Source organism: Chiloscyllium punctatum, chromosome 27 (genome assembly GCF_047496795.1).
Source record: "Chiloscyllium punctatum isolate Juve2018m chromosome 27, sChiPun1.3, whole genome shotgun sequence".
In the NCBI taxonomy this organism is placed as follows: Eukaryota; Metazoa; Chordata; class Chondrichthyes; order Orectolobiformes; family Hemiscylliidae; genus Chiloscyllium; species Chiloscyllium punctatum.
The window spans coordinates 79454007-79465189 of NC_092765.1; the positions used below are offsets into that span (position 1 = coordinate 79454007).

The following is an 11183-nucleotide window of genomic DNA, read 5'->3' on the forward strand; positions in this document are numbered from 1 at the left end:
TCATTTGTATCATTAGGTGACCCGAGCTTGTGACCCTTTGTGCATAAGAGGAAATGATCTCTTATCATTATGCCTCTGGAGTGTTCATTTAGGCATATCGTGTGAAAGATGTGTTTACATTAGTGGGCTGCATGGTAGCGCAGCATTAAACTAAATGACTGGATGAAACACAACCAAACAGAACAAGTGCAAGTATTTGGCTGGGAAAGGAGTAGGATGTGGGAAAATGTATTATTACTGACTGGCCTTGAAAAAAGAATTAAGCAAACTCAAGGTTAGTGCATATTCATTCGAGATTTATTAACCATTTCAGAAAGCATTTTTATGCAAAAAGTTGATGTAAAAGCTAACAGAAGTGAATATAATGGCTGGATGCCACATTGAGATGAGAACACATGCGCTGTGAGTTGGGAATTTTCTGTACATCAGTAACAGTCACAAGAAAGGGAATACAAAGGCTCATCAGAAAGGGTTACATCAGTAACAGTCACAAGAAAGGGAATACAAAGGCTCATCAGAAAGGGTAGACAACCATTCTGAGTAAGGAACAAATAAAAACAAAAAAAATGGGCTTCAAACAACTGGGAAGCTACAACTTTTTCCAACCACAACCATATCAAAGATATCAAAGTAAAAAGGAAAATCCATCAATAATTGTCTCAGTTACATGCTGATAAACTGAAGTCATCTCACTGCTAGAGTCAACAACAGGACAGATTGTAGTTTGGGGATTCAGAGATCTTGATAAGCAGATCAGGAAAAACAAAGGGGTCCACAATTCATTCACTTAACCTGGAAAAGAGAGATAAAGCAATGACGCAGACATTTATGATCAGGGTCTTTCAGATTTAATGTTTATTCAATGGCACACTTAGAGATTTCACAAAACATATTGTGCTGCTTGTCGTGAGAAAGATGTGATTATTCTCACCTTCACCAGAGTGACGGCAGCACTGTAGAAGATACTCAGGAAGAACAAGGTGATGAACGTGGAAGCAGTTGTCCAGATGTTGCTGTTATCATCCTCATAGTCTTCAATCCAATTGCGATCTATTGAATCTATGAATATAAAGCCGAGAGAACACATTTAGATTGTTTATTGATCCAGATCGATCTATCTGCATCTAAGTCATGTAATTAGAGACCATTACATCTTTATAAAGCAGTCAGATATTTCTCAAATGTGACTTTTATCTGTATCTATTAGTGCATTATTAACTCTCAGCAAGAAATTACAAATACTAACTGCACATGTTCTTTCTTCATTGTCCATGTCAGAATGTTTTAAATTATTTTTCTTTTAATCTATTATTTAAGGATATTATTATTTGAGGAATGCTTGTTATGAATGATTATTTTAATTATATCATTATATTTTAAATATAGGCTATGACAGCACTTTAATTGAAAATTGTGGCCATCACTGAATAAAAGTTCAAATGTGGTTCTCATCTTTATGTATTGGTGACCAATTGCTTGGCAAATCGTGAATATAAGTGACACCACAGTCAGGACATTGCTTCATATTTTTGTTTGTAGGATCTGTATATTTAGGAATAAGTTTTTGTACATGTGTCCCTTAATTTATTTGATCCACTGCTTGGTGCGTTTGGTTTTCCTTTAATGTTTGTGCATATGGTTATGAGAGTCTCTTACTTCACTCTTGCCCATGTTGGAGTCTGTGCATGAATAAACATATTCCTGTTCCTTTACTGCTGGTGTGCTCATGTGTTTGTGTACCTAAATTTTGGTCTTTTCACATTGTGTAAGCATCATCACGCTAATATGCCACTTCATTGCTGCTTATGCTTATCTTGTAATGTCTTTGTGAGTGTTCACTTTTCATTAGTGCTGTCTAAAATGTGTTCTTATGTGTCTGTTTCATATCCTACCTACACTGGGTTATTTTCATGTTTATGCTGAATAAATGTTATCATACAATGTTATGTTTTGATGGATGTTTATATTTATATGATGATGTTTGGTTGTGTGGCAATCTTTCCCAAACCATCTCCTGAGAAGCTTGTTTGTGTTATTGTTTGTGGATGCTTGCTGATGCTTGTGCCCATTATCCTTATTCAATAAACACCCCTCTATTTTTTAACCTATGCACTTGTGTGTCTGCATGTGAGACTCTGAGTTTGTGTGTACGTATGATAATGTCTATATGCTGATCAATGTGATTTAAAAATAACTAATTTAGCTGCCTCTGTCATCGTATGTTTGTGATTCTGAAAATGGGAAAAATAATGATATTAATAATTATCTCTGTGCATTTACATACCAGTGTGAGTTGACATGTGGGAGGACATTTTTCAAAATTTGTATCTGTGTGTTCATGAGTGTATGTCTGTATGCATTGTGCTGTATGAACGTATATGTATTCATGCCCATTTGTGTGTTACGGTGTGTCTATGTTTCTCATGGTTATGTGTGAGTACCCCTGTTCATTTGTGCAAATGATTTTCATTCCGTGTATGTGAGTTTTTGTATGAGCTTAGGTGAGTGTTCAAGTACTACTTGCATGTGTGGCTCTGTGCGAGTATGCGTGTGTGACATCTTATCTATATGCACATTTCAGTGTGCACATAAATATGTGTCTTTAGGTGAGAGCCCGTATATGTGTCATTACGTGTGTATTTGCGATCATCTCTCTGTATTTGTTCTTATACCAGACTGCAATTTTTATTATTCTAATTTATTTTTCTAATTTTAATGGATTGCCCATAATTAGATTTGACCTTGGTGTTGTAGGAAACATTTCCCATCGTCGTGGCGAGATAAGCGTTTTATGAGCAACTCTTCTGTTGCAGTGATAGAATTTCTGTCTCTGAGATAAAAGGCGTGAGTTCAAATCCCCACTGATAACATTTCTGAATATGTTTATTAGAAAATGTCTACTTGTGTTCTGTATGTGAAACAAAATGCTATCGGGTATTCAAATACCAGAATTCATCCCATATGCTCCAGAAAACTGAGACAAAACTATGGAATTCAAACCGGGACGATGCAAACACCAGTTTTGGATCATGGGAATCAATGTTAATCATTTGTTAACAGAGCCCAGCGTGTCCAACATGCTTCAAAGGTATTATTTTGCAGGGAAATGTTAAATCTTTGGACAGTAAGCAAGAAGCTGACTGTTCTGTTAGTAACTGGGTTACATTACAGAGGACATCTACCATGAAAACTCTGCACAGGGAGCAAGAGGACAGACCATTCAACGTTCCCCTCCCCTCTGCTCCACTACAAATTATCTGTCGAGTCTCTTTGGTGTGAAAGTGAAGATACATTCTGTCATGCGCTGGTGCAAGATCCCTGGAAGTTCCCCAGAAACAAAGGTGACATTCAAACTGTTCTGCACTCTTTACAATTGGTATGTTCCAATCAAGTTTAATTTTAAAGTGTCTTAAATTTACATTTCCAATTGGTGCAATGTGGCAGTTTAAAACTGACCTGAATTTTGTAAGAATGTCCAATCGGGGGAATCAAGAACACCAAGTTCAAAACTCATGCTCTACCCTTGACATAAAATGGACATTGTCAGATTTTGTCACAGAGGGATTTAGGATGGATAATGTACTTGGTGGAATCCTGCAATGAGTGAGCGTTACTCTGTCTCTGACCCAGGGTATATCTGAGCAGAGAACATTAACTGCACAAGACACTCATCCTAGACCTGTTAATAATTCACTTTAACTACACAGATGCAATGTAAGTCAGAGTGAGAAACAATTAATTCAGTATTTAACTCACAACTGGAAGAAAAAAAACTTTATTACTTCTGTTGAATTATTAAATGCAACTTTGAGATTTTTATTGACATGAATTAACAGTGTCCATTAGTGCAAGTGAAATGTTTACAAAACTCGGTTTACCGCTGGATTTATCGACTGTTCTGTTGATGATCTTTAGTGGAATCGCTTCATGTCCCACCACACAGGAGTAAGAAGCACCGCTGGCCCACTCCTCCGCTGTAATGGATAACAGGCTGTACATGAAGAAGGAGATGTTGTCGCTCTCCGCCATCACCTCTGTGTTCTTGTAGTTACTGGGATTCACCGGCTTGTCATTGTTTGTCCACTTGACGAAGATCTCTCGGGGGGAGAAACCTCTCACTAAACAGGTGAGGGAGAGAAACCTCTGAGCGGAAATTTCTTCTGTTGGTGGCAGGAGGACCGACACTGATGGCTCCAGCGGATTAATCACTGCAGAATATTTGAGACAAATATAAATCAATCAAAAAATCCTGAACCAATATCACAATTGCACTATATATTAAAATATGCCATGTTTAATTTGGGATTTATTCACTTCCGTTTACTAAAGGAGCAGAATGGTACACATTCTGTCCAGTAAAAAAAGTAGTGTGTAATGTGAAAGTTGCCTCCATGTTTCCAGCCCACAACAAGGGCATTCTCTCCAGCTGTCATGCTGTTGGTGACATCAAAACCCTGGCTTCTTCCCACTTTATCTGACTTCATCAGAATACAATATCCTTTGGTCCATCTTTTTCTTAATCAGCTACCTAGCTATCCTGCCTTCAGATGCATCATTAATCCTCCCAACGGTGTTTGGTCGTTACCAATCAAAGCCTACCATTGATGTAACTGGATCTGGATTACACATGGGATCCTTTGTGCTTTAATCTCACTGCTCACCTTTCTCCTTGTGGATGGAATCTCTCAGCGGAGTCGGTAGATTCTGATGGTATACCACACATTCAAAAGTAATGCCACTCAGCCAGGCTTCAGTAGAAATGTCTAATTTGCTGATCACGCTGTCGGGATTCTGTCCAGGATGGTCAGAAATCTCTGATTTCAGAGGCTTCTTTTCTTGTTTCCAGGTCACGTTGACTCCAGAAGGAAGATTGGACACAACGCAGGTTAACGTCACCGTCGCCTCCAGTAAGACTTGTTCTACTGGCGGTGGGAGGATTTTAACGGTGTTAGGGTGGCACTCGGTATCTTCTATGAAACAAAAATCAAAGTCAATGAAAAATGCCCCTTTATGATACAAACAGCCAATCTTCAGATTCCTTCTTCACAGGGTGAAGACACCACCTTCAAAATGGTAACTCCAACTATTGCTGAAACGATGCTTACTATTGTTGATGTATTTTGATTTGTGAAAGCATTTGTGATTATCTATAACATACCCTGTGTAATTATTCCGAAAGAACACTGGCTTTGTAACAAGTGAAACCTGTCAAAAAAGTCAACTCATCGAAGATACCATCATGTAACCCATGGAATTACCTTTCTTTCAGAGTTTGTCTCTCACTTCAGACAATCTATTGATACTTGTGACAATAGTAATCTGAATATAATGAGTTCATTTCCATGTTCATAACCCTTAGGTGCAAATGCTGCTGGTCACGCTGACTGCCAAATCACATCCCAAAATTTGGACAAATTATAATAAATAATAACTATTCTCTTTGCAGAGTTCTAAAGTGTTACAGGAGCGGTGAACAGCCATGGAAATTCTGTTCATTATATTTAACGTGATCAAAAATAACTTTGCGTTATTGGTGTGATGTCATTCTCTAATTTATGTCATTGTTCCTCACATTGTGAGCTGTGTTTGGAGTAGATCAGAAAACAAGACATTGAGTACAGCATTCGATATCGAGAAGGACACCCATTTCCTTAAGTCTTTCCCTCCATTCAGTTAGTTCATGACTGGTCTGTACTTTCACTTTATTTACCAAGCTGCATTTTTTAATTTCTTCATAGAGCAGGGGAGAAAAAAACAAACAAAAATGTCTTAAATTAATCTACAAACGCGATGGAAATGTACATTAGTTTTATAGACATCCGCTACTCACTGTGTAAACATTGCCACCCCAAACCAGGCTAAATCAGCCTGTCTCGAGTTCCTCGTTCACTCATCCCTATTGGAGTGTTCTTACCAGAATTTATGCTCCTGCCTCATCCACTAATTACAGAGAGCATCTTAAAGAAGCTCAGTGAGATCACGTTTATCCCAGTTCATCAAATGTGATACCCACTTGGTCTGTGATCTGATTCCATAAATGAAGTTAAAGAACTCAGTACCTGATAAAGATCGATGTCGTACAGTGTCCAAGGCCAACAGTTCATTCCTGAACAGGGAATGAACGTATTGAACTGAATACTGAATACTGAAAACTGAATACTGAAAAATACTGAACGTATTTTGATTTATTTTCAAGTAAGGGTCACTGCATATTTTAACCACGTCATTTTGAGACCACAACACCATAAGATAGAGGATCAGAATAAGGCTGTTCGGCCAATCCAGAGTTTAGATCAGAATGATGCTGGAAAAGCACAGCAGGTCAGGCAGCATCCGACGAGCAGGAAAATCGACATTTCGGGCTAAAGCCATTCTACTGTCTTCTCCCCATACTAAACAAGAGCCGATCTATCTCTGGCTTGAATACACACAATGGCCTGGCCTCCACAGCCCTCTGCAGCAACAAGTTCCACAGCCTCATCACCCGCTGGCTGAAGAAATTCCTCCCCATTTCAGTTCTAAACGGTGCCCCTTTGACCCTGAGACTGTGCCCTTGGGTCCTAGTCTCGCCTACCAGTCAAAACATCTATCCCATGTTCACTCGACCTCAGTCTCTCAGTATTTGCTATGTTTCAATCAGATATCTCTCCAATATCCCCCCTCCACCCCCAAACTTATCCTTGAAGCGGTTACCAGGCAAGGATTCAGCACTCTGAATGCCTCTCCCAGCATGGTCAGGCAACAAACTATTTAACAAAGCTCACTGACAATTTATCTATCTTCAACAGAGAGGAAACATGCTTTTCTGACTTGCCAAAATGTTGAATTATGAGCAATGCTAATGTAACACTCAAACTGAAATGAGATACGTGGCATGTTGGGAAACAAGAAGCTGTCCCGTGCTGTTTACTATGCCTGATAAATTAGTATGTTTGATTCACATCAGAGATCAGAGTGATTTGTAGCTCTCTCAGTGTGTGTCTCTTACCCTGGAATGCGGTGATATTTTTACTTTGAATGTTCTCTCCATGAGTGACCTGGCAGGTATAGACTGCGCTGTTGAACCATTCACCATAAGGGACCATCAGCCGACTTGTCACCGAGAAGTTCCCGTTCGCCTCACACACGGGAGACGTGAAGAAGCCAGAATCCAAGGGTCGGCCATTTTTCAACCAAATCACGGAGATTGACTTCGGATGGAAATCGATGATTGAACAGACGACGGTTGCAAACTTGCTGCTTGCGATTTCTTCACTGGAGCTCACAGTTAGGAGAAGAGTTGGTGGGAGAATATCTGGACCTTTAGGAAACACATCGCATAAATTATCTGACGAATTTCATAACAAATACAATCAGTTCTCATATATCAAGGTTTCTTGTGGTTAATGGATACAAGAATCATAATTGTGCAGAGTGCTGGAGAAGCTGGGATCCACACAGGAAGATCAGCAGGACAATGTGAAAGGCTAAAATTATAGGACACAGCAAGGGAGTCAAGGAGGCATAGAAACTATAGACCAGTAACATCAGAAGGGAGATAGCAATGTTGGATGGTATTCGTTTTAATGACAGAGTCTGATGACCAAGGCAGGTGAATTACCGGCATAAATGAGGAAATGACACGGTTGCTATCACGGAGACATATTGAGAGCGGGGCAGGAGTGGGCTATTCAATATTCCAGGATTGAGTACCATCAGGTGAGACAGGGAAAGATGGAAAAGGATGGGGGCGGGGGTGTGGGGTACAGAATGTTGCTTCTGTCGCAATTCTGACAAGAGTATTTTAGGCTGTAAAGAGAAATGAAACCATGGATACCTCCTCGAACAAAGACAAATGGACAGTACTTCAAAACCAAAATACAGCAAACATAACTACTGGGAGAGCACGATAGACCTTACTGTAGGTCCAAAAGACCAAGTGCAGATACATGGGCAAATTTCAGAGAAATGTAAATTAAATAGGGGAATGAGAAAAGAGGTTTTTAACTTCCTCAGCATAGGTTTGGATATTCATTTTGTCAAAAATTTAGAGGGAGCAGAATTCTGTAAATGTTACCAGGAGAATATTTGAACAAAGAATGTGTTTAATACTGAGAATTTTAATCCAGACCTTGAAAGAGAGGGGTGAACCTGGACTTAACTTTAGGGAATGAAGTCGACCCAGTGGGTAAAACATCAATGGTGGAGCACTTTGCAGACAGTGATCGTAAATCAGTTGGATTTCAGATTGTACTGCAAATGAATAGAAATTGCCCCAAAGTTCTGAAAAGGGGAACGACAATTTTAGTAAGATCAGGGAATGACTTGACCAGAGTGGACTGGAAGCTGACACTTATTGGTAAATCTGAGTCACAGCAGTGTGACACATTTAAGAAAGAGATAGGAAAATCACAGGGAGGACATTTCCCAGGAAGCCACTGAGTGGGACCAAGAATGCTTCGGGCTCTGGACACCAAAGGGGATGGAGGGTGAGATAAATTGAAATAAGGGAGGCTTCCGGTCTATACTGAAATCTCAAATCAATAGAAATTAGTATGGAATACAGAACGTGCAAGGGGGAGTTTGAAAGACAAATGAATTAGAAGAGCAAAAGGGACCATGAGAAAATAATAGCAGTCAAAATGAATATATTTTTAAAAGTTACAGGCTCATTCATAATAAAAGAATTATTCGGGAAACAGTAATGCCCATTAAGTGTTATTATTGGAGTGGAGCCGGAGGATTAGGTTGTGGCCAAAACGAATGTGTCAGTGTTCACTAGTAAGAGGGACAATGTGGGGACAGAAAACATGGAGGGGTGTTGTGATGTAGTTTTCAGAAATTAGGACACATGACGTGATGTTCTGTGTTGTCTTGCTGAATGAAAAGTGGTTATATTTCCAGGGCAGATGAAAAGTATACCGAGCGGTTGAGCAATGCAAAGGATGAAATAGTTGGGTCACTGACAATAATTTAGAATTCCTGTCTGGCCACAGCAGTTGTGCCAAGTGAGTATAGATCAGCCAACGTTGCACTGTTATGCAGGACGAAGGAAGGGATAAATAATGAAAGCACAGATCTGTCAAGCTAGTCTCAGTGGTAAGGAAACTATTGAGAAGTGAAATTAGTCTTCATTTGGAAGATAAATCAACAATTTTCAGCACGGTATTATTGAGAGGAAGTCATGTGTAAGAATTTGATAGTAGTTTTCAGAGAGATAACTCAATGTCCAGATGATAGAAATAATCAGAGCCAATGGGATCGGAGTTAATTTGACAGATTGGATCTAGAACTGGCTGAGTGGTGGGATAATAGTCATCGGGTGTCTGCGTGACTGGAAATCTATGTCTCCTGGTGTTCTGTAGGGATTGGTGTTGATTTCCTTGCTATTTCTCTTACATACCAATAATTGAGACTCAAATTTAGGAGGATTAACCAGTGAATTCACAGATGAAATGAAAGCTGTCATGTTGGTAAGTCATGAGCATAATGGCTTTAGATTACAGGAGGATATAAAAGGGTTGGTTGTATGTGAAGAGAAGTTACAAATGGAAATTATTCTGGATAAATGTAAGGTGATGTAATTCGGCAGAAGAATCTGTGAGGTATGACGTTTTGAACGGTGGAACCCTGGAAAGGACTGAGGATCTTTGGTGCATGTACCCACCGATCCCCTATAGTACTGTGTCGTCTGGATAAAGAGGCTAAGAAAGTGGGAGGATATTTGCTTTTATGAGCCGAGACATTGACAATGAAGAGTAGGGAGATGTTACTGGAACTTAATAGAATACTGGTTAGGCCATACTGAAGTATTGTGTGCATGTTATCGAAGGAATGTGATTACACTGAAGGCAGTATTGATGAGATTTGCCAGGATCTTGCCTGGGTTGGAGGGTTTTAGTTATGAAACTAGTTTAGATAGACAAGGGTTTTCCCTGGAGCAGAGGAGAATTAGGGAGAAGATTATCATGATGTCTAGAATTGTTTTAGGCATAGACAGGGTAAACTGGATGAAACCTTTCTCCTTGATGGATTGATCAATGCCTCAGGGGCACAGGGTGAAGGTAAGGCCAGGAGTTTCCAAGTGGACCTCAGGGGAAAACCAAATCAAACACAGGGTGGTGTTAGTCTGGAGCTCAGCACCTATCAGTCATGTAGGGACTGAGCCCCTCATAATAAGTATGAAGTATTGAGATGCATCCTTGCAAAGGCAAGTCACACAAGGCAATGGATCAGGTGCTGGAACATGAGACTGGAATAGTTAGGTGGCTGTTATTGATAGGCGTGAACTGGATGGATCAAAGGGCCTTTTTCCTGTGCTGTATAAGGTTATTCTGTGAAAACGGTTATAAATAATGCCTTCTTCATATTAATCCCAGATGCTCTGTTTATCTCAGTTCCCACAACACGTACCTGGACATGGCATTTCTTTGCTCTTGTGTGACCCGCTGTGTTGAACCTCACAGTAGATTTTGCTGGGGCAATCTGCCGCTGACCCGGGCAGGGTTAACTGGCTGCTCAGGGTGTAGGTTCCCTTCTTGTTTCTCACTGATGGGTAAGTCTTAAATCCAGTCGTGATTAGCTCCCCACCTTTCTTCCAGGTTACCTTGGAGACGTCAGGGGAATAGTCCATCGCCAAACAATCAAAGGTCGCAGAACCGGTGTCGTGCTCCTGACAGGAGGAGACCAGGCCATAAAGCGTGGGGGGAAATGGTGTCGCTACAATAGAATGACCAATGGAGCATGTTAGTTTCTGTTCATTTGACCTTATCAGTTACTCAAATATATCCTCAGCCGTAAATGTTTGCCAGTATGCTCCCACTGAAGTCTACAGCATAACTGGAGTTTATTTTTGTTTCCTACCAGTTGCTGATCATGATCATTGGTTCCCTCTTTAGAAACATGCCCTTGACCTTGACCATTACCATATAATTTCGAAAGAAGAACATCCTGATCCCACCCCAGTAACTGTTTGAAGATCTCACCAACTGAAACTTACACTGGATTGCTGTGAAGAGCAGAGAAGTTTCACAAAATACAAACCAAGGAAATGCAGATTCATCGAAATTCTACAGTGTGTGCAAACAGGCCATTTGGCCCAACAAGTCCACACCCACCCTCTGAAAAGTAACCCATCCAGACGTATTCCCCTCCCCTATTATGCTACAGTTAACCCTGACGAATGCACCTAACCTCCCAAATCA

At 40.1% G+C, this 11183-nt stretch overlaps 1 gene segment (V, D, J or C); it reads right to left on the bottom strand.

The window, feature by feature from the left end:
* Positions 1-741: 741 nt before the first annotated feature.
* On the bottom strand, positions 742-10622 carry LOC140453324 (Ig heavy chain C region-like). The segment is given in 6 exon segments: positions 742-792; positions 932-1059; positions 3879-4208; positions 4662-4970; positions 6989-7300; positions 10393-10622. Coding segments are annotated over 6 exon segments (1308 nt in total).
* Between the last annotated feature and the right edge of the window lie 561 nt (positions 10623-11183).